Source organism: Calidris pugnax, unplaced genomic scaffold (genome assembly GCF_001431845.1).
Source record: "Calidris pugnax isolate Ruff unplaced genomic scaffold, ASM143184v1 scaffold21, whole genome shotgun sequence".
In the NCBI taxonomy this organism is placed as follows: Eukaryota; Metazoa; Chordata; class Aves; order Charadriiformes; family Scolopacidae; genus Calidris; species Calidris pugnax.
Window position 1 is genome coordinate 1,594,586 of NW_015090770.1, and position 26,904 is coordinate 1,621,489.

The 26,904-nt window shown below is 52.4% G+C and overlaps 1 protein-coding gene and 1 long non-coding RNA gene across 7 annotated transcripts in view; both read left to right on the top strand.

The window, feature by feature from the left end:
• Positions 1-342: 342 nt before the first annotated feature.
• Positions 343-26,904, top strand: part of STEAP3 (STEAP3 metalloreductase) — a 31,681-nt gene continuing 5,119 nt past the window's right edge. Inside the window, exons 1-6 of one of the 6 annotated variants that reach the window (XM_014939324.1) lie at positions 9,808-10,718; positions 11,475-11,562; positions 11,677-11,752; positions 16,284-16,767; positions 17,434-17,961; positions 19,348-19,512. In XM_014939324.1, coding sequence (XP_014794810.1) covers positions 10,440-10,718; positions 11,475-11,562; positions 11,677-11,752; positions 16,284-16,767; positions 17,434-17,961; positions 19,348-19,512 — 1,620 coding nt within the window. In that variant the 5' untranslated portion in view covers positions 9,808-10,439. Of the gene's footprint in view, positions 616-3,973; positions 4,132-6,842; positions 7,070-9,807; positions 10,719-11,123; positions 11,563-11,676; positions 11,753-12,833; positions 16,191-16,283; positions 16,768-17,433; positions 17,962-19,347; positions 19,513-26,904 lie in introns of those variants that run through there. The other 5 variants (XM_014939342.1, XM_014939333.1, XM_014939366.1 and 2 more) reach the window with 5 other exon arrangements.
• On the top strand, positions 21,715-23,141 carry LOC106886448. The gene is made up of 3 exons (XR_001411658.1): positions 21,715-22,187; positions 22,325-22,352; positions 22,622-23,141. It is a non-coding gene; the product is annotated as an uncharacterized LOC106886448 (long non-coding RNA).

Genomic DNA, 26,904 nt, shown 5'->3' on the forward strand with positions numbered 1-26,904 from the left:
CAGGGCTGTTGTGGCCACCCCACACTCACCCACATCTCACCTCCATAGCCTGGTTCCAAAATTCAGGCATTTCACTGGCATTTCTGGAGCCCACTCAGCCTGCTCCCTCCTTACAGCTCCATGAGGATACAGCCAGGCGCTGTCAGGACTCGGCATCACCCCCCAGAACTTCCAGATAACCCCCCGTAGAGTAGAGGAACAACACGAGGTGCTACTTCTTCACCCCACAAATGCCCCACACTGGCTTCACAGAGCCGTGGCGGCTTCTCCACCCCTGCAGCCCCTCAGCTCATTCCCCCTGCACGTGCTCTCTGTCTTTCACAACCACGCCGAAGTCATTTCTGGCCTCCCCTTGCCGGCAATAATTAACCACACGTTATCAATTCCATCGTCCAGGCACGTTTTCAGCCCACCCTTCCTGGGCTCAGCACTGCCGGGGCAGGTGCCAATCGGGAGCACTGAATCTCCTGTTGTGCTTAGAACCCAATTTCCCAACCCAAAAGGCATCGCTGGACCCCAGGAGAGCAGCTTCCAGCCCGAAACGCAGCCCTGGAAAGGTGAAAGGAGGAGCCACGTTTGTGGACTGTCCCGCCAGATAGGTTTGGTTTGCAAACGGTAAGTTTGCTCGTGTACTGCCCCTGAATTTCAGGGGCCATTCCGTTGCTGTGACATGGCAGGTGGCAGGGTGAAATGGTGTCCCCAAGCTCTGCCTTTGTCGTGGCGCTTGCTCGGGTGCATCCCCTGTGGCCCCCGGTGCACACCAGCCCTTGGGCTTTCACAGATGTCTCCGTGATGCACCCACAGGAGATGGAGAGGGGGGAGCAGCATGGAGGGGGAGCTCAGGGGCCACCACCTTGGTGTCTGGGTACAGCAATGCCCAGGTATGCCCTGGGACAGGGGAGGGTGACCCACCTTATTGATTAGGTATGGGGCAGGAGGTGAGCTGGCCCGGTGGCACCCCTCCAGGTGGCCACCTCGGATGGCTCAACCATCCCAGCAAGAGCCCCAAGACACGGCGTGGAAGGCGGGGGGCTCCCCACGGCTCCCTGGCCTGGCAGCCAGGAGCTGCTTAGGTTCATCTGCTCACCCATGCCACGCTGGGCTGGCACATGGGCACCAGTGGAGCCTGCCAGCCCCAGCCCCCAGCAGATCCAAAGCAACTGCCCAGCCCCATGGCTGTGGGGAAGGATGAGGAGGAGGAGGCCCAGGTGGCACCATGGACAAGGGGATGGTGGGGGCACAGCCAGCTGGGCATGGGATCACAGATGGTGCTGCTGGAGAGCTGTGGCTCCAACCACCGGGTGATGGGCCAGGAAAGACCACTGCTGGGAGAAGAATGGTCCAGCTGACAGAGGGAAAACCCTTGCTCAGGACCAGCAAGGAGAAAGAGGGAAAAAAAACCCAGATTATCTAACACACAGAAACACCAGCCAAGTCCAGCACGAGCCTGGCATGTTGGGTATCTCTGGGTAAGAAGAGAAATGAAGCCACTTTGCAAGCTCACATCAGGTCACCTCATCAGAAAGATGGTTCCCAAGGGCATTTTTTGAGCAACCAGTAGGGGATCTGGGGAGGCTTTAGCGACTGACCAAGACAGCTGCAGGAAAAATGGAGCTGCAGGACTCAAACCATCCAGCAAACGGGTGGCCTGGACAGGGCTGGCCATGGGTTTGAGAAGAGGTATAAAACTGGTGTCTATTTTGAGGCTCTTCTCTGTGACCGAACAGTGGAAAAGCAGAGGATATTGTGGTGAAAATGATGGGGGAAAAAACTCCAAACTTTGCTATTCTACAAAAAAGAAGTGAAATCTCAAAAAAAAAAAAAAAAAAAAAAAAAAAAAAAAAAAAAAAAAAAAAAAAAAAAAAAGTACATTTCATTGCTTCAGGATAAAGGAATCCCAGAGGAAATGATGTGGCAGTAGCCTTGTCCCATGCAAGGGAAAGGTACAGAGGGAGACCCACCACACCGTGCAACCACAGCTCTACAGAGACCTGAAAGACCAAAGAGGAGTCACGTTAAATGAATTGCAATGATTGAGGCAAACAAGGCAGTGACTACGGGTCCTATAAATCAATGAAAAGGCAAAATTTGTCCTTTACATAATGTGGGAGTGTAGGAAACAAGATACAGAAAGCGCAGGAGAGTTCAACGATTTTTTTCCTTCAGTCTCCACCAAGGGCTGACCGTGGCATATAAATTAAGTATAATTAAGATACACATGAGGAGGCAGAGGCCACAACAGGGAAGAAGCGGGTAAGGAGTAATCTGGGTCTCTCAGCTGCATTGAGTCACAGATGGACTTCATGAAGGCAGGATGAAGTCCAGCTATCCCAATGATCCTCCCTCTCCTAACCACGCCGACAGGTTTTCTCACCTCTCCGGTATTCCCCAATACCCAGGGAACTCGCAGCATCTTGAGGTTTGCAGCTTGCACATCCCAAGCTTCTGAAGCTGAGGCCCTGGTGCCAGGAGCCACCAACACGAGCTTTCCCCAGCCATCCCACGTCTTCGCTGCAGCCTCCCCCCATCAGCAGGTTTCTGCATCTCTCACCCCATGGATCTGAGGGTGGATGTGAGAGGCAGTGGGGACCCCCCCTCTGAGCCAGGATGGCCCCAGCTGGCAACTGGCCCCATTTGCAGGCAGCACGGAGAGGGGGGGATACCCACAGAGGACAGCAGTGAGAATGGGCTGAGATGGTTAAAACCACGGCCTGCCCAGGAGAGGGGAAAGAACTGGAGCTTGTTTCATCCCAGGAATGCACATCCCTCAGGCAAAGCAGGCACAGAGAGGACAGCAGGCAGTAAACATCAGGAGATCAGGAAAATCCCAACTGCAGAGGTGGAGAAGCACGTCAGGCTGGGTTCAGAGGGGCTACACATCCCTCCAACAACAGATCACACCACCACTTTCCCAACCATGCTGTGGTTTTGGGACGTATGGGACAATCCCTTCGGGTCCCTCGCTTCCGTGCTCTTCCCCTTTACTAAGTGAACCAAAGCCCCAGAAGGCTTTTTTTTTTTTTTTTTTTTAAAAAAAAAAACCCCGGGGGTTTGTGCCAATTTTTTTGCGCAAAAAAATTGGCACAAACCCCCGGGGTTTTTTTTTTTTAAAGAAAAAAATCCCTGTGGGTTTGATCCAATGTTTTTGCCTGAAAACACTACTTTTAGTGCCAGCTCTCGCTGGTCTATCGGAGCAGGGCGGTGCGGCTGGGTGAGGGGTGGTTGCCACAGGACAGCTCTTTCCCAGAGCTGGGGGTAAGGACCATTATCTGCTCCACACCCCGTGGCACAGCTTTTAAGAGCGAGTGCGCAGCCCCTGATAGCACGGCCAGAGGCGCACCGAGCCGCACCCTCCCATTAAAATGAAACGCCGCCTGGCCCTGAAATGTATTTTATTATAAATAGAGAATTAAGGTCTGCCTCCGACTCCTGCCTGTAATGGATACCGCAGCAGCCCTGGCAGCGATGCCCTCCCCTCCGTGTGTGTTTAACCTCGCCGTGGCCGTGCCACCTGGATGGGGAGTGGGGCTGGAGGGCTCAGCGCTCCCACAGCCCCAGGGTGGGCAGTGCTGGGCCATGGGGTGCGCAGAGCCATGATGGGCTGTTCTGTGACAGGCCATGCCGTGCCATGCCATGCCATGCGGTGAGTCTGGCTGTACAGAGCCCTGATGGACCATGTTGACCTGGACCATGCCATGCCATGTCATGCCAGGATGGCAGCCAGCAAAGACCCAGAGAGTAGGAAAACCCTCCTAAAGGCTGCAGAGGCAGTGAAGCACGCCAGGCTCGGTTCAGAGGGGCTGCACATCCCCCCTCCCCGTGCAGGCTTCAAATCCCGATGGCACCGGCACCCCCCCGGCCATGCTGGGGTTTGGGGACCGATGGGACAACCCCTTCGGCCCCCTGTGCTGAGCCGTGCCGGGCCGTGTGGTGACCCCCGGCAGTGCAGAGTCGTGATGGACCATGCCGGGCCGTGCCAGGCTATGCCATGCCATGCCATGCCGTGCCGTACCGAGCGGCGGGGCGGCCGGCGGGCACATGGGCAGGAGGGCGGAGCCGGCGGCCTGACATCACCGGTACCGGCTCACCGCCACCGGACAGCTCCGCTCGCCCTCCCGCCGCCGCGCAGAGGTGAGCACCACGGTGTGGGGGGGTTGGGGTGGAAATACGGGGGAGGGAGGGGACGGACGGGACGGCCACGGCGCGATTCGACCTTGCGGGGACGGCGCGGCGGAGCTACTCCACCACCGGGGGGGGCCGCGGTGGCGGCGGCGGGGCTCGAACCGGCGGCCACGGGACCGGGCCGGGTGGGCAGTGCAAGGCGGGGGTGGCTCGGCTGGGCTCGGCTCGGCTGGGCTCGGTTCGGCTCGGTTCGGTTCGGCTCGGCGGCGCCGCCGGGGGTGCCCCCGCTCGGGGAGACCGTTCCGGCCCTCCTCGCCGCGGAGCGCTGGGTCCTGCGGCCCCGGGAGCGGGGTCCGATCTCTCTCCCGGGCCCGGGCAGAGGGGGCCGGGCCGGCGGCAGGAGCAGCCCCCCAGGGCGGTGTCGGCCCTGGCCGCCTCGGTGCGAGCGTTGATTTGGGTTTGGGGCCGTGGCCCGGCCGGAAAGGTCGGAGGGGACCGGTGTGTGCCAAATGCGGGCGGGCGCTGGTGGGATGCTCGTCCCCAGCAGGTCGGTTGGGGGGACCTTTCCCGTGGGTGCCGGACCCGTCGGTGTGGGTGCGGGAGGTTGGGGAAACCCCCTGGCAGCGGGTACAAAACGGGGCAGGTTTTGCCGTTCCAGGTGGAGCTGGTGATGTGGAGCAGGAGCAGGGTGGGGTGGTGGGACAGCTGTGTGTCCCCCAGAGAGCAGGTGGAGCTCCGGTTTCACTTCTCCAGCCTCAGCTGGCCAAAGGATTTGAGTAGATGGGTGGCTTCTTCCAGCAAGGGAGGAATCGACACTTGACAGATTAAAAAAAATCTTGGCCAGGGCCCATGGTCCCTCAGAGGTGAGCAGGGAGAGGCTACACAGTTTCTGGACCCACACAGGGGCTTATAAATGGTATTTAGAGCATCCATGGGGGGGGACTTCAGCATTTGGTCCATGTGGGAGCATCAACAGGTGAAAGCTGTGAAGGAATCAGGAGAGGTGGCTTTGGAGTAGGACCATCTCACAGGTGGTGTCCCACCCCAGGTCACACCACCTGTCGCTGTGTTTGGAGTGGACCACTGTCCCCTGGCCCTGGCTGGGGTGTGACATCTGCCAAGGGCCATGATGGCCCTTTTGAGGAAACACTGGGGGCCTGGGGGAGCGGTGGTGTTGGTGATGCCCACCCCCCGCTGAGCCCAGCAGAGGATGGACCAGTACCGAGGCCCCCAGATCATCTCCTCGGTGTGGTCTAAATAAAACCAACGCACAGGAAAATGCCTCCCCCGGCGAGAAACCAGAACTGAGAGACAGCAGGAGAGGAAGGCCAACGCCTCCAGCATCAATTCTCCTGGGGGCTGGGGAGATGGAGGGCTAACAAGATTTAAATACTGTATCAAGCTTAAGTTTTCTCCTCTTGTAAAATCACATTTGCTGTGAAACAAACGTACAGTAATACAAGATCCCATCACTGCACATATTTGATTTCCTCCATAATTGCAAAGAAGAAAATGTTGATGACTCAACAAGTCTTTGTTTAAAAAAAAAACAAACACACCAAACCCCAGGAAAACATGCTTTTTGAAAGCATAATAACTGTTATTTTTTGTTTGCTTTGCTTTTTGGTTTTGGTTTGTTTTGCTTTTTTATTGTTAGGAACTATGCTTTGACTGTGACCTTGTTAACATCACACCCATAAATAGGAGCAGGTTTAGATTCAGGGGAAACACATTTTTTCCGTGGGTGGAAGAAGCAGGCCAGCCATGCTGGCTGTCCCCCCACTGTGGGAAGAGGTGACACATACCAAGAATTAAAACCCACCAATTTGTTATCTATAAGTTCACCCTCACTGATCAGAGGTAGCGTTTTGTCAAACCCACGGCTGAGGCAAATGCTAATTATTTCCAAATTCTAAGTTACTGCTTCTTCATAGGGTAGTTTTCCCTGCAGCCCCACAGAAGATGGGAAGCAGCTTCCCATCTTCGTCTAAGTTTGAGTGAAATGTGGTGTAGCTGAAAGGAGAAAACATTTTGAAAGCATGGCAGTGATGTGGGAGCTTAATGTCCTGTTTCCAAAAGCCCTGAGCTACTTTGGGGGCCTAAATCACTTGAGCATTTTGAAAATTTTGCCCAGGGTTTAGGGAACTGAGACAGAAATTCCTCCCATCCTTTTTTTCCAGGTTCTTGGGTTTTCAGTGAGCCTTGATTGTGGTAACGTTTGCGTGTGCATTTCCATTTAGTTGGTATGAATACACCAATGTAGTCTTTGGAAAAAAATGTCCTGAGAGCTCCCCATGGATTGTAGGCTTCCAGGGTCTGTAGATAACGCGTCCACCGCCACAGCATGCTGATACCAACTCCTGGTCACGCGCAAGCACTAGTAGATACCAACATGCGTCACTTCAAGTTCTTAGAATAAATCAGCTTCTCACCGCGAGGGTGTCCTTGCCAAAGGTGGGTGCGGGAGGCAGTGCTCCAGTAAAGCTGGCTTTAAAAAACACATTAAAGACCATCACAGAGGAATCCCAGGTGGACAGAACCAACCAGGCAGGTGGCCTCAGTTCCCTCTGCAGCAGCCAGTGCAGCTGGGCACGGGATGGCTCTCCTGAGCGGTGGTGAAACACGTGGTGCTCGTACTCGGCCAGCACACAGAGGTCTCGTTGGGGTCCTTGGGGGAAGGCAATACAGTGGTATCTGAAAGGATACTTTCTGCTGGTGCTGCTTTAAACTGAGGTGTTCTCCTTCCCAGGCACATCTCCTGCCCATGACAGCCGCTCAGCAGAGCAGGCATGTCCATGGCATGCCTTGAACATGCCCCCAGGAGCTCAAGCAAGACAAGTGCTATGTTCATAAGGCAGTGTGATCACCGTAGTCACTGTCCTTCGGTGGTCTTTTCCTGATGAAGCCACCTGCTGCCTTCTCTTGCTTTTCCTCAAGCTCCTCTCAGGTCAGTAACGCTCCCTCTTCTTTGTCCTTTCATAGAATCTTAGAATGGTTAGAGTTGGAAGGGACCTTAAAGATCACCTAGTTCCAACCCCCCTGCCCTGGGCAGGGACACCTCCCGCTAGACCAGGTTGCTCAAAGCCCCATCCAGCCTGGCCTTGGACACTTTCAGGGATGGGGCATCCATAACTTCTCTGGGCATCTTGTCTTCTTCTTCTCCCCTGTCGGTCTCATCACCTGCTTGAAGGAATGAAAAAAAATAGAGAGAAATGTAAAATAGATGGCCAGAATGGCACACAAACAGCAAGACATTAGCAGCTTGATGTCCCTCAACAAAGGGACGAGATGAATTCTCCCCAGGCTGACCAGCAATAGCCCTGTGCTCCCTGGGCAGAGAGAGATGGATCTGCTCTCTGGGGCATCAGCCCAAAGGCAAGTTTCTGCAAACAGCCAGGGATGGGAGAGGGAAGGCAGAGTGCTGTGGGATCCCAACATCTCAGGGCAGTGAGGTGACTTTCGGTGAAGAGCATCTCCCTCCCACCCATCTGGATCTCTGAACAGGGCCACCTCGTCAGCTGGTGGTGTTTGCCCCATCTCTCCCAGGAGCTTCCCGGGAGCTGCTGGCAAAGGCATGTGCAGCAGAGCATGGCCCTACACCAGCTTTGTTGACTTTTCCTGGGCAGAACGCCCTGTTTTCACCACTGCCCATATTCAGGGCTGGCTCAGAGCTACCTCTGTGCACCCCGTGCCGTGCCTGTGCTCCGAGGGAGGAAGGCAAGAGATCAGCAGGAGCCAGGCTGACCCCATGCCATCAGCTGTGCCTTCCCTCCACCCCGCGCTGCCTCCTGGGCCATCTTGTCCCCCGGGATGGTCCTGTGCATCCTCTGAGTCACCGGGAGAGGCAAAATCAGAAAGGCGAGGGAGTGCTGATCTTGGAGATCCTTCTGACGGGGGCTGCGGCGCAGGAATAGCCAATCCAAATATTTTCATGCACACACAGAGCAATTCCACTGTGTCTTTCCTGGAAGGAATTAAAGAGGTTTTAAGCCATGGGAGCCTGCCAGCTCCCTGCGGTGGCTGCTGAAGTCAGGTCTCACCACCTCCGAAGCCCTTGAGCTCCCAGCAGAACGGCACAGGCTGCCCAGAGAGGAGCAGAAGAGATTTTCCCCAGCTCGGTTCAGGCAGGAGCACCTCCTCCCATCGTGTCTGGCCGCAGGGTGTTATTAGATCTACCTGAGAAGCTTCCACCATCTGGGCTTTTGGCTGCTTCCCCGCTCTCCCCACACTCCGGGGAGGGGAAGGCTCAGAAATGGGTGAATCACTGTGAGATAGTCATTAACTCAGTAAGAGCAGCAAGCAAATTAAGACCCCAAAAGGAGGCAGGAGAAGCCAGATAGGACTTCAGTACAGCACCTGAAGTTGTTGTAAACCATCCCTTTATGTCACTTAAGAACTGTGAGATGATAAGCAGGGAAAATAACCTTCTTATTCAGAGTCACATCAGTCAGATAAAGCCCTGTGTGCTACGTTGGCAGCAGCACTGCTCTAGCAAAACCCCATCTCACTTCAGGTCTGTGCTCTCCATGGCCTTACAGCGAAACCTCCGGGCTTCCCAGACTTTCAGATTCCCATTTTATCATGTTTTATTCCTGGGCAGATCCTTGTCATTAGTCTATATCAACACAGCAGGCACAGGCAGCAAGATCTTTTAGCAGAAGAGCAGAGAAGTGGTAAGATTTGGGAATACCTATGGCAGAACTGGTTGGTGACTGTGCTTAAAAGTACATAGTTTTGATGAAAAGAGCAAGCCAAAGGTTTGTTTTCCAGTTCCATGTTGTAGGTGGGTGATTTTTCAGCTCAGCATTAATGTTGCCCATTTAACCTTGGGAAGGGAAGTTGCCCCCGCACAGTGACCACAGGAGGATGTGTTTCTGTAGGAAAACTGTAGCCAAAATGTCTGAGCTTGTGTGGGAAAAGGAGACTCTTTTGCCCCAGTTGGAAATCCTGGTAGCCCTTTCTCCTCCGCTTTCCCTAGTTTTGAAAGATGTTTTTGAATTTTGGTCATGGTGAAGAACATCCCGTGGTCAGGGACGTGTCTTTGGCTTCACCCCTGGCTTCCAAAAAACAACATCCTCAATATTTATCAATGTTTAAACCAGAGGGCGCAGGGAGTGGGGAGGGTGAGTGCCTGTCAGCCCCTGTTTTCGTTAGCGGTGATGGGGTCGGGAGGCACGTACTGAACGTGTAGGTGACACTGAGCTGGGAGGGACTGGAAATGTTTTGGGGTGGGGGCAAAGAATTAAAGTTTGTGACAAATTGGAGAGCTGGTCTAAAAAAACAGGGCACGTATTATGTCCTTGAGGTAGGACCGAGTGACCGTGTGGACACCGGGTGAGCGACCGGCGAGGCGACGGCTGCGGGGGGAGCCAGGAGATGGGGTGATGGGCACCCTGCCCCATGAGTCACCAGTGTCACGCAGTTGTGCAAAAGCAAACAGGGTGCTGGGGTGAAGAAAGAGAAGTGGCACATTGGGGAAGTGGCGTCTCCCCTCCCACCGGTGCATTTTAGGGGTTGGATTGGAAAATGCAGTTCTGGGCATCCTCCAAGAAAAATGAGAGCGAGGAAGAGAGGCCGAGTTGTTGGACACTCAGCAAATAACAGCTCTGAGGAAAGAGTTGGGTTTTACTCGTGCAGGAAAAGCTGAAGGGAGACGTGAAAGCCATTCTCCAAATGCAGAATGTGTCTGCAGAGGAGGAGGGGGCAAATCGTTTGCCGTGTCCTTTGGGGGTAAGGGAGGAAGCGGTGAGGTTAATGGGATGGAGAGATAGAGGGGAGAAAGCTGGGCTCTGCAGGAGCTTATGGAAGTAGTTTTACAGGTAAACACCTGATAAATGAGATAATCAGATAAACACCTGCCCTGGGGCGGGGAGATGAGGACCTGTGAATGCAAGGCGCAGGTGGGACATGAAGCAACCCGGGAGTCCATGGCAGGTTTGGGGTCACAACAACCCCAGGAGGCCATGACAGATTGGGGGTGAGAGCAGCCCCCCAGGTCCCACAGCAGGTCTGGGGTCACAGCAACCCCGCGGGTCCCACAGCAGGTCTGAACCCACCATATAACAGGGGACAGCCTCAGCACCCGGCGATGCCTGGTCAGGGGAGGACCATCTCCCCCAGGGCAGGTCCTTGTCCCACCTCCCCACCGCGGGGGTACAGGTGTGGGATGAACAGCCCCCCGCCCCGTTCTCCATCAGTGCTCCCTGCCCTTTCTGCCCCATGGACAAAGGGGACGGAGGATGGTGGCTGGGGGGAGCCCAGCTCCTGGTGTTTCCTCATTCTTATGGCCTGGCTGGCATCCCAGGTAGGTTTGCAACATGGCTTTTCTGGCTGAAGGAATACCAAGGGGTGATTCATTCCCTTTGCCAGTTCCTGGTTTGCGTCATCAGGGAGTTAACTCTGCTTTGGAAGGAGAAAGAGGGGAAGAGGCAGCGAGCCCCATTTCCCCCATTCCTCCCCTGCCCTGCAGAGCAGAGGACTTATTTCCATTCAGCCTGGGCAGGACTGAAAGGTCTCCTGGAAGGTGCATTGGAGTTGGGGTTAAAGCAGCTTTGGATAAGCCCTTTCCTTACTTAAATCTGTTCCAGTCCCAACAGGTACATGGTACTCGCTGTGCTCCTCAGAGGGGTGCCTCGGGTGTGGGAAAGAGAATTAAATGTTTTATTTTCCCTGGGAACAAAACAGCTGTGGCCAAAAAGTGAGTATTTCTGCTCACAGCAAGACTTGAATGGAGACTTCAGGTGTTGAACCACTCCTTCCAGGTGGGGCTTTTTGAGGGTTAATGCAGCAGAAGATGCCAGCAGGCACAGCACTGAGCAGAGGGCTCTGCAAACAGAAGCTGCAGGGCTTCAGCTTCATGGTTCAAAGGTCCCTCCATGCAGATTGGAAGTCCCCTGGGGGCAGAGATCGCCCCTGTCCCTCCGGTGTGTGTGTTTGTGGGACCATGCTCCATGGAGCTGGGTGCCAGCCATGGCTGGCAGAGCTCAAAGGGATGGTCCTGGTGCAGAGGGAACAGGGACGTTCCTCTGCAATGACTTGACCCAAGGGCTCTGCTGCATCACTTGATTCCTCCTGTGGCTTCCTGGTCTTTCAACCCATGGGCTCATTAGGGGATGTAGATAATCATCATGTGCTTTATCTCAAATAATCCCTAAAGCAGAAGCTGAAGCACAGAGCAGGCTCTGTCGTGACCTGCACTGGGCTGAATCCACAGATACTCAAGACTCAGTTGTGGCTGGTCTAAACAAAACCTGACCTCGGGACAAGACATAAAAGCGTGTTTTAGCCAAAGTACTGCTGGCTCAGGCTCCATACACGAGGCTGGGCTCACAGATGAGTTTTTGTGCAAACAGGAACCAGTTTGGTTGCACTTGACAGGACCATTACTTGGAGCTCCTTGGGAGACTGCTGTCCTGTTCTTCAGCGCAGTTCGACATAGCGGTATGTTTAAAACATTGTTTTTTTCTTATTAGAGTTATTGTAAAACTAAGTTGTCTTTTATCTGATAAATCTGAATATGAAGGTAGTGAAATGGGTCTTGATTTTTCTGGACAGAACTGAAGTGCAGCTCGTCCCTTGCCGCCGCGGGTCCATCCTTCTTTAGGATTTGCAACGCAGACACGGATGGGCTGTGAGTTACGGGAACCAGCTAGGCTATCCTCCTGCACCAGAGGAACTGAAAGGGGCCCGAAAAGATGGTCTCGTTGTTAAAGGCATCATCAAGGATATCAGGGTCTTCCCAGGCAAACTTGCTAGAGCCCCGTTATCACTAGTATCTGGGTCCCCCACATCTGTTCAAAGAGGATAACGCCCGAGCCGGTCCCCGTTAGCGGTGGGGGGTGATCTGTTTGGCAGATTGACTCTGCTGCGGGCCCAGAGACACCTGAAGGGGCTCCTGCAGCCCGGCCCCCTCCAGAACGGCTGTCCGCCTGCAAAACCCCAGCGAGGCCGCTCAGCCTGGGCAGAGAGGCAGAAAAACCTCGTTTGCCTGGCGCTGCGCCTAAGCTAACAGGCCCTGCCAAGCCTCAGGTGCAAAATACATCGAATTATCCCCGCTTTTAATTCTCCAAGAGCCCCTCCCTCCCTCTGCCTGGGCAATGGAGATTTAACTGCTTCGTTTCACCCAGCTTTTGTCTGTCTGGTCCCATCCTGTGGGGCAGGAGTGGCCTTCTGGCCTGTTTTGGTGGGGTGTCACTGCTATTGTCCTGCACCCAGGAACCAGCGTGCTAGAGCCTAGGCCATGGCATCCCCACCCAGTGATGTAAGGGTGTCATTAACAGGCTGGCTGAAGGGCAGCTTTACACTGTATGAGATATTTTAATTAAGGAGCTGCTTCCCAGTTAGGATTGAAGCTGGTTTTCTTCCACTGGGCTGTGCTTTAAATCATCTTGTAGCTTCCTCGGCGAGAAACCCATCTCCTTGAATTGCACAAGCCATAACTCCGCAGGGGTAGAGTTTCCTTGATAGGGGAGAGCAATAAATGAGGTTTATCTAAGGCTGCAGCGTGCCAAAGATGTGTCCGAGCGCCGGGGTGTTTCCTCTTGCCCTCCTCTGCCCCCCCGGGGGGCTCCCCAGCATCCTGGCCACGGCCCTTTGCGCTGACTCCGGGCGGGTTGACCTTGCCATGAAGAATTAGCTTTGGGAGGGAGGGTTTGAAGCAGGTAACACATTGTTCATAGGTGCAGAAAAAGCAGAGAGAAGGTGGTAAGTGGGGAGCCGGGGAGGGGAGGAGGGTCTGTGTGCTCCATGGAGATACAGAAGTGAAAAAAGCTGTTGCCTAATCAGACACTCCATTTCCAGGCATCTGTTAGGCAGAGACCGTGGCATGTGTCTTGGTGAAATGTGTTTATGGTGAAAGAGAGATGTTCTTCCCCTTCCTTGGGAGGATTTTGATGTGTGGCAGTGATGGCAACGGGACCCACGGTGGCAGCCGGCAGCAGGGACCGAGCTGCCGTCCCACCAAGGGCTGGGCAAATAGGGACGGGTTCTGCTCCAAAGCCCCCACAGGCAAAGCACAACTGAAATAATCACACCAAAATCCACAGAAAACACTTGGAGGGCTTCTTACTTTTTAGGTATCCCACTGACTTCAAAGGCCATTTAATTCTGTCAGCCTCTTTAGTTGAAATAACAGGAGACAGCAACGCTGTTTATCTCCAAACGTTGCCAGAATCTCTCTGTGTGTTCAGTGGCAGTTACAGGACAGAGAAAACACGCTACAAGAAAATTTGCTTGCAGCAAAATTTGCATCCCTGTGGAAGCACAGAGAAAGCTTTTGAGGTGCTTTAGATTGATTACAGAATGAGTCTGTGGGTAACAACCACTTTGTTACCTTGGATGCTGATTTCTGCCCCCTTGGCTGAGAGGCAGAGATGCGCCTCTCTATTTCAGGATAACATTTTGTGGGTACAGGTGGTGGACAAGGGGAAGGGTGGTGTAGGAGAGAAAGCTCGTTGGGCTGGCCCTAGAACAAATAGTTCTGGCCATTAATAAATTTAGGTGAAGCAAGAAGGTTTCTAAAAAGTAAAGCAGTGAGTTTTTGATAAAGCATCTTGATAGGAAGGGGCCAGAAAAAAACCCCAACATTTTTTCAGATAGAGCTACTTTAATTTTTTTGCAGTACAGCTGCTTGTGGATGAAGAGGACTGGTCTGTCTATATTGTTCTCCAGAGTTCCTGTTGGCCTGAGCTCTGCTTGTGAGGTTGCTCTTCACCTCGAGAAATCCCAGGCATTCCCTTCTCCCTCCTCACCCATGTGTTTCTTTTCCAAGGTGACAGTCCTTGTCATCACCTCTCTCACTCTCTCCCTGTGTCCCTCTTCTAGTTTTGTTCCCTCTTTTTCGTCCGTGGAGTGAGCAGGGCTGCACTGTGCAGTTCAGCGCATGGATTGATGCAGTGGGATAGGAGTGGTTTCTGTGTTGTTTTGTGTGCTTTTCCCACTAATTCCTGGGTGAAACATCCTAGTGATTGTGATAAACATGGAATATACCTAAGGCAGGGGTGTGTGCCCGGGCACACACAGCCAGCATCACCAAACCAGCCTTGCGGCACACAAACCCTTCTGCAGGTCTGGAGCAGAAGCAGAGACCTTCAGAGTGAAGTATGAGTAATTCTGAGTGTAACAGGACTCTTTTACTCACCTAAGAGCATGAAAGAAAGTCTACATGATACGTGGAGAGCAGAAGAAAGGTGTTATTAAAGGGGAGAAGCCATCACACCTTTCTTTGGCACCTGTTTTCTCCTGAGAGCACTTCTTCCAGCAGCTCACATCCTCAGTCTCTGGTACGAGGGGTGCTTGGTGAGAGGCAAGGAGAGGAGAGAGACCTCTGCCATAGGAACAGTATTGTCACTGCAGCCACCATTTTTTTGTATCCAGAACAGGGGATTATAGTTTCAAGGTCCATCTGCTGAAGGTGTTCTGTATGCTTTCCATGAGGAGCGGGGCTGAGAGATCGTGGTTGCTCTATGAGAGATCTTCTCCCCCAGTAACTCAGGCTCTCTTTGATGTGTGCCTGACAGGGAGCACCTAGCTGGGATTTGCAGGGTACTGTGACCTTCAGATCTTTTTTATTGAGTGGTTTTAACAAATTTACAGCTCATTAATGTATACGTATGGTTAGGGGGGGTTGTGCCCACAGGCAGTGCTTGGCGTGTCAGTAGTGAATTTTGGTGCTCAGGCACTTTGGATGAGGAGATCCTTCTGCAGATTCTTCACAGTGAAGATTGACTGACCTAAATCATCATGGACAAGCTCCATCTTTTCAATATTCATTCCCTTTCCCAGATCACTTATGAGCATGTTGAATAACGCAGATCCTCGGGGAGATCCCTTGATAACCTATTCACATGATGAAAACTATTTATTTCTTCTTACTCTTTGTTCCCCATTGGTAACCATTCATGCAGAAGTGCCCTTCCCCTTGGCACCACTACTGCGCCAATCCCAGAAAAGCCTTGGGTGAAGGACATTTCCAAAAGCCTATGAAAAACACAGCCTGTGCTAGGGACCAGGTCACCCCATCAGAGCGGTCACCTTCGCTTTGAAAGAACTTGACTGTAATTAAGGCAAGTACTTACTTGTACTCTGCCAAAACCAAGTTGTCTCAGTCCCCAGTATATCACGAGCTTGTTCATTGTGGTCTTTATTATAATCCCTACCAGTGTGCCCAACATAAAAGCCAGATGTCCTGGTGTGTAAGTTCCCTGGGCCACCTCCTAAGCCCTTTAAAAATCTGCCCTTAAGGAATTTGTCATTCCTTAAAGGCAGATTTGCCATTCCTTCAGCCGGAAGGCAGATTTGAGCTGCTGATGGCACAGCCTGTGAGCAGCTTGGCAGTTCCCTGCCTGAGTTTCTTCTGTCCTCCAGAGCTGGATGGTGTGCTGCCCATGAATTTATTGATCTGCTCGAAACCTCTCCGTGGCCTCAATATCTAATCTGTTGCGGAGAGCAGAGTGTTACAGGGCAAAATTCATTAACGTTTGTAAAGCTCATCAAGATCTTTCATGAGCAAATCCCATCATGTTTTAATATATTTTTTAAATGTCACAAGTAAGTTCTCATTATTCATTGAAGAGCTGAAGTAAACAGCACTTGCCAGACCCGAATATTGGAACAGGCAGAGGCTGTTCCTTTACCACTTTTAGGACACTCTCATTTCAACTTAAACTCCCTGCCTTCATTCTGTTCCTGCAAAGCAGAAGCACCCCCTCGTCCTTCCCAAACATGGGCTCAGGGATCCCCATGGACCCCCAGCCTGGGATTTTCAGATGCCTGGTAGCTCCACGGGGGTCTGAGAGTAGCTGGTCCTGGTCTCTGTCAGCATTGCCCTGGTTTTGCAGTGTGAGATGCCAGCATGAAGAACAGCAAAAGGTGGATAAGTGCATCCAGCAGGTGTTGGAACACACAAACGGGGGAAATCTTCCTAAAATCCTTCGCCTTCCAGCCCAGCACGGTGTTCTGTCCCCCTCCAATGGTGCTTGTACATTACTGCGCACTGGCTGGTGGGTTTGGCAGATGGGTCCCGGGTTACTGGGACCAAAACCACGTGCACTTCTGTTCAAGTAGCCTAAGTAAGTGGCATTTTTCCCCCCTAAGTGCAGATTTGTTCTGGGCCTCTGCAAGAGCTTCACAATAAACTTGCATTTCCCTTTTTTTCCTGCCAGGATGTCCGGAGGAGACATGGCCAAACCCCTCCTGGGCCATGGGAGCACGGAGGGTGAGCCCAGCATCACACCTGTGGCCGGCCGCACCGTCGGGGTGCTGGGGAGTGGGGACTTTGCGCGGTCGCTGGCCATCCGGCTGGTGTGCTCCGGGTTCAAGGTGGTGGTCGGCAGCCGCAACCCGAAGCGCAAAGCCGGCCTCTTCCCCTCTGCAGCAGAAGTCACTTTCCAGGTCGAGGCGGTGAAGAAGACGGATGTCATTTTTGTGGCGGTTTTCAGGGAACATTACTCCACCCTCTGTGACCTGGCTGATGTGCTGGCGGGCAAGATCCTGGTGGACGTTAGTAACAACACGGAGATCAACCATCACAAAGAATCCAACGCCGAGTACTTGGCTTCCCTGTTCCCAGCCTGCACAGTGGTCAAAGGGTTTAATGTGGTTTCTGCTTGGACGCTGCAGTCAGGTGCCAGGGATGGAAATAAGCAGGTATTGTCCTCTTCTGATAAGGGCCAAATCCCAACTGTTTCAGCAGCTGAGGTCTGGCAGCATCAGCAAATGGCCTTAGGCTCCAAGAGAAGGGGTCTGAGCACTGGCCATGGCATCCACCCCATAGCTTCTCCGTTTCTTAGATCAGAAATGAAGTACCCTCACTTACAGAGAATCTTCATGGTTCGAAGGGACCTTTGAGATCATCAAGTCCAACCACAAAAAAAAACCCCAAAAACACACCACACCCACCCACAAACAGACACAAACCAACAATCCCGGGCACTAGAACATGCCCTGAAGTGCCATGTCAACACATTTCTTAAATACCTCCAGGGATGGTGACTCCACCACCTCCCTGGGCAGAAAGGAGGACTTCACGCTTTGTAGTCTTTGGAGCCTCTGCCCAAGTGAAAAGTATTATTCAATTGTCTGTTTATCTAAACACAGCCAGTAAAACAAACCAGTGGTGCACACATGAAAAGCAACCTGTCCAGGAGAGAGGTCTTTGGTAGCCATGGTAGATCCCCATCAGAAAGCCTGCCAGGAAGCGTGATGCTCAGTGGCATGACTTAGGCCCCCTTTAGCCCAGCATCCCTCCCAACACATTCATCCCCAGCAGCCTGGTCTCTCTTTGCCCTATATGTATCTTTCTGTTCGTTGCAGGTTCTGATTTGCTCAAATAACCAAGAAGCCAAGCGCACTGTAGCAGAGATTGCTCAAGTCATGGGATTCACCCCTGTGGACATGGGCTGCATGGCGTCAGCCCGTGAGATCGAGAACATTCCCCTGCGCCTCTTGCCAGCCTGGAAAATCCCCACCTTTTTGGCTCTGGGGCTCTTTCTGTGCTTCTTCACTTACAACCTGGTCCGGCAGGTCATCCACCCTTACATCAGGGAGAATAAGAACAAGTTCTACAAGATCCCCGTCGAGGTGGTCAACACAACGCTGCCTTGCGTGGCCTACGTCATGCTGTCCCTCGTCTACCTGCCCGGGGTGCTGGCAGCCTGCTCACAGCTCTACTACGGCACCAAATACCGGCGCTTTCCAGATTGGCTCGACCAGTGGCTCCAGCACCGAAAGCAGATTGGTCTCCTCAGCTTCTTCTGCGCGGCGTTGCACGCCGTCTACAGCCTCTGCCTGCCCATGCGCCGCTCCCACCGCTACCAACTCATCGAGATGGCCGTCAAGCAGGTAATGTGGGTACTCTCCAGGTCAGCGCCTGTAGTCCTCTTCTACACACATCCAGGTGTTGGGTAGAGGTCTTAATATCTTGGCATTCACTTCCCAAAGCACGTGTGGGCCAGTGGGAATAAGCTGTTATCTGTAGGAGCACTTCTTCCACGGGGGCACACCAGGTACCAGGCATGCCCCCATCCACGCAGAGTTCCCCTCAGCTTTTCTCCTGAGATTTTGGGAGATCCCTGTTCGCTTGCACTGACCTTCACAGTAGGTGCCTGCTGGAGTGACCAAGTCATAACCCGGGGGTTCTGTTTTGTGGAGGGTGTGTCCTCATCACAGTGTGCCTGGCAAAGGAGTTTGGCAAAATGATGGTGAAGGACTGGTCATAGTCTAAGAGAAGGAGGAAATGGAAAAGGACTTTATTGCCTTATTGAGACCCTTGGCAGTGTTTATCCAGCATGGGATTGCTACCTTTGGGTGATTCAGCCAGCTCAGTAACTTGGCCGTGCCATGGGCAAATATGATGCTGCCCTTCTCCTGCCCCTGGCTTCTCCCTGCTCCACCCCCCCACCTCCCTCCTGCGATGGCACAAAATTCGTGGGGAACCTAATCTAGGAATTACCCCATAACCAGCCTGCTTTCTGTGCCGGGATATTTGCCTGGGTGTTTCCAAATGCTTGTCCCACCAGAGAGGAGGGAAGGGGCCGTGGGGGCAGCAGGGAGTGGGGTGGTTGGTCTCAGCAGCAGTGCCCGTTCAAAGCACCCGTCAAACAACATCTCCAGCCTCTCAGCTCCAGCCCTCAGCAGGTCCTTCTCGTTTGCCTCAGTCGCACATTAATCTCGGGCAAGCATCCTGTGTTCATTTCCCCTCTACCTCCTGTTTTCTAGCAACATCTTTGTTTAGTAAATTAAACCCATTTAATGGGCTAAAGAGAACGGTTCTAAATGTTGCTCTTTGCCATGCAGCATAAAACCCATCTTCCCTTGCATTAGTATGAACAATTTCCCCCCTAAATGCACTTAAAATGAAGGTTATTAGGAGACTACTGCATATTCAAGCATCTGTATTTGTTTTCATGGCTTTAAACTGACTTCTCATTCTAATTATCTTTCCAAATGCAACTTTGGGGCTTGCTGCTGTGGTTACGGGCTGTGGGAGCTGAGAGCATTCAGTAGTTCTTCCCAGCAGGCTTCACATCAGGTCTAGCCTTGGCCAAATGGTGGTGGGATAACAGAGCATTTCCACACCTCCCAAAATAGGCAAATAGCGCTGGAGGTGTGAATGGGACCCAGTGTTCATCCAGGAAACCTGCTTCCAAAAGCAAAACGAATACAGATAAAATTCAGTTCCTCTATTCCTAAGCGCTCCTTTTTAACACACCTTCGTTGTCATGCCAGGCTGTGGAGAAGAAGATGAATATCTGGGTAGAGGAGGAAGTCTGGAGGATGGAGATTTATATCTCTGTTGGAATAATTGCCCTGGGCTTGCTGTCGTTACTTGCCATCACTTCACTTCCATCCATCGCAAACTCTCTCAACTGGAGGGAATTCAGTTTCATTCAGGTAACGTTGACATTTGCCAATGCCAGAGAGTGATTTTGCAGTCAGGGTCAGGCCCTCAGGCAGACCACGAAGGGCAGAAGTTGACCTGACATCCCGGCACATCCCAGCTCCATCATGGCCATGACAAGCTGTGCACCGGTGTCAGGGGCAAACCCTGCCACTCCAACCTCCCCGTGCCCCACAGAGCCGTGGACCCCCCTACCCGGGAGGTGACAGCAAGCAGTGATGGAGGAGCAGCAGGACGTGGTGTGTTCCAGGGGTCTGCTGAGGGTGCTGCTGTCCTGGGGGGAAGTCTCAGAGAATCATAGAATGGTTCGGGTTGGAAGGGACCTTAAAGATCATCCAGTTCCAGCCTTGGGGGTCATTTGGAGAGGGCAGGGTTGTTCCCTTTCCTGGGCAAGATGCCCCTGGGAGCCAGCGGCGTGTCGGTCACACAGGACGTGTTAGAGCTGCACCAGGCTGGGGAGGGCAAGCAGATAACCCGTCATGCAGGGAGCTGCGGGGGGTGAAGATCTGCCTTTGTATTTCAGGGAGGGGGGCTTCTGAAAAGTTAACAGTTAGGAAAGCACCTGGGACGACAGTGCAGGGGAAGGTCAGGTTTGGCAGTGCTTGCAAGCACCCAAATATTGAATAGCCAGGTTCAAAAAGCCCTAGACTGGTCTATAAAAGTGGCAGAGCTCAAGAAGCACAGAGAGCTGGGTGGGATTTCAATGAAAAGTCCATGTCTGATTCTAAAAAGTGGATTTGGAGAAAGAAAAATTACACTCCTAAGTCATTCAGTGGTTTAGGAGTCCTCTTCCCGCTTGCGGCAATGTCTAAGCTCCCAAAGGCCGAATTCCCATAGTGACCTGAGTCCACCACATGGGACACTCACAAACCCCAAACTCGGGGGCTGCAGCGCTCTCAGGGATGCGCTTGGAGCCAGGCTCGGGGCTAAGAAACAGAGTTAGCAAGGAACGAACCTCCAAGTATTCTCTGCACATCAGAGCTCAGTTTGAGGCTAAATTCATAGAGTCATAGAGTTGTCCAGGCCAGAAGGGACCTCCAAAGGTCATCTAGTCCAACCTCCCCGCAGTCAGCAGGGACACCCCCAACTAGACCAGGTTGCCCAGGGCCTCATCGAGCCTCTCCTTGAATATCTCCAGGGATGGGGCCTCAACCACCTCCCTGGGCAACCTGTTCCAGTGCTCCACCACCCTCACAGTGAAGAACCCTCTCCTAATCTCCAATCTAAATCTGTTCCCCTCCAGATTGAAGCCATTCCCCCGTGTCCTATCACTGCAGGCCTTTGTAGACAGACTCTCCCCAGCCTTCTTGTAGGCTCCCTTCAGGTACTGGAAGGCTGCTATTAGGTCTCCCCAGAGCCTCCTCTTCTTCAGGCTGAACAACCCCAGCTCCCTCAGCCTGTCCGCCTAGCAGAGGTGCTCCATCCCCCTGATCATCCTTGTGGCCCTCCTCTGGACCCTCTCCATCAGGTCCATGTCCTTATATTGAGGGCTCCCCTGTATATATATATGTATATATTCCCCAAATTCCACTCACCACATCACTCTTCTATATCCCACAGCTCTTTCAAACCCCTCGTTACTTGTATTTCCTACGTGGTTGCTGCATAGTGTGTGCCAGGCTCCAAGTCCCCCTGCAGTGACACCCCGACATGCATGACCCGCCGTGGGACCCTGTCCCCCCACATCCTCCCTGCGGAGCCCCCCCCGCATGTCACGTCTAACCCCTCAAAAGGGGAGGGCAGGGTTGGGGGGTGTGTGTGCAGAGGTGGATATCCATCACCCGGTCCCTCCTGCTCGAAGCTCTTCAGCAGCGCATAAATAATTCAATATTCACTAGAGCAGGAGTTTGAGCCCTGCTCCCCCCACAAGTGCTCCCATCGCCAAGTGAGCAATTCAGTTCTTTTTGTGGGTTGTTTTTTGGGTTTTTTTCCCCTCTCTTGCTGTGGGCTAGTGAGTAATTATTTACGCTGAGCAGAAGAGCCTCACCAGGAGAGCTCGACCCCAAGAGATCCTCCCTCGGGGAGAAGGGGGACCTGGCTTTAAATCTCTCTTTCGGATCAGGCAGCAGCAGCAGCATATTAATTCTCTCAGGGGAGGGCTGCAGCCGCTGGGACGCTGGAGAAATCCATCCTGGCTTAGGTGTCTCACTCCAGGAATCCCAAATGATGGGAAATACTCCCTTGCAGCACCGTTTCCCTTGTGGCTCTCTGGGCATCTCTCCTGGAGGGTGCTGGCGGTGCCTCATGTCATCCGCACATTGTCACGGTAGGTAGTGCTGCCACCTCCTACCAGTGTACAGAACACAACCGTCCCTTCTGCCCCACGGGACGCCTCCCCACATCTCTCTAAGGGTACGTCAGCGCTGGGACCAGACAAATAGGTGACGGCCGGGCTCCAAAATAGCTCTTGGCTGCCCCACATGGGAACTGGCTGGCTTAGTTCGTGGAAAGATGCACCTATTTCTGTCCGCCCGGGACAAGGCATGATCATGTGCAGGAGAGGCATGGCTGGGTCTGTGCCCTGCTGTGGAAATGTCATGTAAAAAGAGCCAGGTTACAGAGCTCTTAGCGTGGTTTTTTTGTGGTTGTTTTTTTTTTAAAGGAGTCTTTTAAATTATTTACTCTTCGATAAGTTGGTGATGCCTTTTTTTGAGGAAATTAAGAGCAGGTAGAGCTCACAGAGCTCTTAGCATGTTAACTTCTGGGGGGTTTTGTTGGGTTTTTTTGTTTATTTTTAAAGGAGTCTTTTAAATGATTTCCTCTTCGATAAGTTGGTGATGCCTTTTTTGAGGAAATTAAGAGCAGGTAGAGCTACTGCTCCCAGGCTGCAGAGGTTGACATTGAGGCAGCACAATGGGATCCCCCCTGAATTAATGCACAGCACCACAATGTAAACACAAGGGGTGAAGCGCGAGGCTGCTTTCTCAAATGTTTAGGATCGATCCTTTTACAGAGGCATCATGTTTTCCTGTGCCTTGGAAAAGGGAAAGAGAGGAGAAACGGGGAGCGCAGCCGCCCCCACCAGCCATCTCCCAGAAAATGGAGCAATTCACTGCTGCCATCCCAGTTGCACTGGGTGATGTATGCTCCCAGGCTGCAGAGGTTGACATTGAGGCAGCACAATGGGATCCCCCCTGAATTAATGCACAGCACCACAATGTAAACACAAGGGGTGAAGCGCGAGGCTGCTTTCTCAAATGTTTAGGATCGATCCTTTTACAGAGGCATCATGTTTTCCTGTGCCTTGGAAAAGGGAAAGAGAGGAGAAACGGGGAGCGCAGCCGCCCCCACCAGCCATCTCCCAGAAAATGGAGCAATTCACTGCTGCCATCCCAGTTGCACTGGGTGATGTACTTCAGAGACACTCTATGAAAAGCCACATTTGAGATGGGGATGGGGCTTCTTACAAATCCAGGACCCACTTTATTCCCCTCCTTACCCGGAGCTTCCCAAATCTGACATTTTCCAGCAGCAGCGTGTGCACCTGTATAAGTGTCATGGGACACTGCCAAGCTCTTAAAATACCCCTCTGCTGTCTGATGGGCTGAAAAACCCGTTTGCATTGTTGCTAAGGTTTTAGAAAAAAAAAAAAAACACAACAGTTTTTATAGTAGTTCCTGCACATACACAAATTTCAATTAAAGACAGTTAAACTGGATACACAGCTCCCCTTTATGTTCAGTTTTGACGAACAGAAAATGTACAGGATCTAGACACTGGATAACAGGAATGATTTGTATGTAATTCAACTTATAGGAGACATTTTTAATGTTCCCCGGTGATTAACAAATCAGCTCTTAATTGGCTGAGAAGTAAAAATGTGTATGATTGCCTTTACCTTCCCACCCTGGGAAGTCCTCCTGGAATTTGAAGGTTGAATTGACCTGGTTTCTTTCTTAGCTCGTGTATGGCAAGATATAAAGAATCTGTCATCAGACCTTTTCTCACCTTCCTGCCGACGAAGCGTGAGCCAGAGCTGCTTCCACGGAGCTAATGACTTCACGGGACTGATGGCAGCAGAAGTCAGAAACATATTTGGGTCAGGAAAGGGCTGGTGGGTTTGGAGGGTGCCCAGACATTTCTAAATGAGCCACATACGACCGCATCACCTTCACTGATGCATTACAGGGAGCTTCACGGACACCAAGGTGATGGGGGAGATGTGGGATTCAATATGGAACACAAAGCCTGCGTTAGGAAGACACCATCTTCATGCAGCCATCATTAATGCTTTACATGGGTGTTGGCCCCATACTCCCTGTGCTGTGACAGTGGGGGGAAAAAAAAACGAAAGCTTCATAGCCAGAAACCCCATTGAGAGGATAAATGAGAACAGAGCTTCAAATCTCAGTGTGGTGTCAGGGCTAAGCACGTTGGCAAATCAGCCCCCATGGGGTCCTCAGTCGTCTCTGCATCGTTCTATACTGAGTAGATATTGAGATGTACATACTGAGCTAAGCTGCCATCAGCACAACTTTTGTCTTTCCTGCACTTATAGATCAGCCTCTACCCGGCTGACAGCTTGTCTGGTGCGTGCAGTCGTGGAGGCCCCGCTGACCAGAGGTCCTCCAGCCAGCTGGTGGCATCGGGACCCCAGCCCTCGGGCAGTCACCAGGCAGCCCCGTGTTTGTGTGAGGACTGGGTCAGCCCATTGCTGCGCTCTGAGGAGCTGCCAGTGCTGTTTCCAGCCACCAGCAGCTTATCCACGCAGTTTTTTGCCAATTAGCTTTTTTGTTTCTGGTGACCCACCATCCACAGGCAAAGGTGGGTCACTGAGTGCCTGTGATGGTTCTGTCCTTTGGTCCTGCTAATTTCCATTCCTGCACTCCCCCGGTAGCAGCAGCGGTTGAAAGAGAAACTGTAGAGGTACAGACTAATTATCTCCAGCTCTGACACCTCTGCCACGCATGGAGCTCTGCTCGGGCTGACTCCAAGAGCACCCTCTGCCCAGGGCAGGAAGCACCTGCTGCCCTTGGACTTCACTCTGTCCCCTTTCCCCCTGGCCTGCTTTACATCTCTGCCCTGCCAGACTGGTCCTTCCAACCTTTTGCCACCCGGGGATTTTTTTTTTCACCTGATGGAGAGAAGCTCAGAGTTGATAGAAGAATGGATGAGCTATGGGTCAAGTCCTGCTGATAGTTTCAACTGCAATCATGGCATGTTCCAACAAACTCCTCCTTAATTTTCCAACTGAAACCAATCCTGACCCTGTGGGTTTGCTGCTTGTTACTGCTTTGGCTTAGGAATCAGAGGTGGGAAGGGTACGGGTGACATCTCGTCAGGACTCAGTGACACCCACGTGGCTGCCTGATAGGTGCTGTAGAATTGAAGCCCCTGGATCTGGCAGCACATTTTTAGAGCTCTCCCCTCCCCTGCCCAGACCTCTCAGCTGCCTAAATAATAAGCTCCGAAAATTAGAGGATCCTTGGTCTAGTTTGTTGGTAACAATATGGTACATTTTTAAAAGTTGCCTGGGTTTTTAATTACTTTCCCCACAATCAAAAATAGGAAGGGATGCTTTGAATTGAGTAGTTTCCCAGCTGAGATTATTTTTTCAAGAGAAAATGATAAGTCCTTCCTCCTGTCTTGCCCTACTCCCTCATTGTCCTGCTGTGCCCTCTTTCCTGGACGTTTTTCTTGCTGATCTCTGACCAGCTGCACCAAGCCAGGTATTTTGACTTGTAAAGGCTTCCTTCCCTAGGTTGGGGACATCAGCAAGTTTTCACCACCTAGGCATCTTGCAGTTTGCAGGCTTAGACCAAGCATTCAAAGTAGGGCAGCAGAGCACTAGGCTACAGCCGTGCTTTTCTTTGAAAACACGGCAGCAAAGGCTTGAGGTGCCTCCAAGAGTGAGCAGCCGGGTCCTGCTGAGCGCCAGCAGGAATTGGTGAGCCTGGGAGCCACCACCTCTGATGCTGGCAGGAAACCACCGGTGAGGGGACCAGTTTAAAATGGTCTTTCAATAGCGGCCTTTCAATACCTGAAGGGTGCCTATAGAAGAGCTGGAGAAGGACTCTTTGACAGGAAGTGTAATGATAGGACAAGGGGAAACGGTTTTAAATTGGAAGAAAAAAGATTCAGATTAGATATCAGGAAGACATTTTTTACTATGAGGGTGGTGAGACACTGGAACAGGTTGCCCAGGGAAGTTGTGGCTGCCCCATCCCTGGAGGTGTTCAAGGCCAGGCTGGATGGGGTCTTGAGCAACCTGGTCTGGTGGGAGGTGTCCCTGCCCATGGCAGGGGAGTTGGAACTCGATGATCTTTGAGGTCCTTTCCAACCCTAACCATTCTATGATTCTATGATTCTAACACCCTTCTTGAGAGCCACCCTCAGAGGGAGCTGGAAATACTCAAGCCAAATGTTGTTTCTGTGGGTGCTTAAGAGCCATGGTCTCAGCTGAAAATGGGAAAGTTCTTGTCTGTAGGAGTGGGAGTGTGTCCTTGCTGCTTCCCCAGGTGGGTAAAGGGCTCTTGACTCCCTTTCCAAGGACTTAGTCCATCACACAGCCTGATGGTCTGGCTCACAAACCAAGATGGATCTCCAGGACAGAGAAGGAAACCCTTCAGGGCTGTTGCTCACCTCCGACCAGAGCATTTCTGCCTCCGTAATCTCATTTCCCTGCAGATGACAGCAATCACTTGAAGGCGTCTTTGCTCTCTGCGTGACGCTACAGCTTCACCGACTTCTGATGGTGCCAACTGCTGGTCCGGAGCCACGACGCTGATGCTTCACCCTGCCGGTCAGCAGCCTCTCGCTAGCCACGGGCCAGCGGGCAGCCCAGCTGGCAGCTGCGGCTCGGGAGGAGCGTGGGCAAGCTGCCTGCCCATACCCGCACGGCAGGGGCTGGGGGCTGCTTCTTCAGGAGCCCACCCCTCCGCCGAGTTGGCAGCACCTTCTGGGAAACTCCTGCCGAGTTTCTAATATCACACTTAACCTCTGATTTGAAAAAGAAAAATGCAGCCTGGCACGCTACCCAGGAAAGGTTTCCAGTCACGTTTTGTTCTGTTCAAGAAACACAGGAATCACAAAGAATCACAGAATCTTCTAGGTTGGAAGGGACCTTAAAGATCATCTTGTCCAACCGTCAACCTAACTGACAAAAATAGACACCCCCACAACAAACAAGGAGCATCATCACTAAACCATACCTCCCAGCACTACATCAACCCGTCTTTTGAACACCTCCAGGGATGGTGCCTCAACCACCTCCCTGGGCAGCCCATTCCAATGGCTGATAACCCTTTCAGTGAAAAAAATTTTCCTAATATCCAGCCTGAACCTACCCTGGCGCAACTTGAGGCCATTTCCTCTTGTCCTGTCGCCTGTGACTTGAGAAAAGAGACCGCCCCCCATCCTCACAGAATCACATGGGGTTGGAAGGG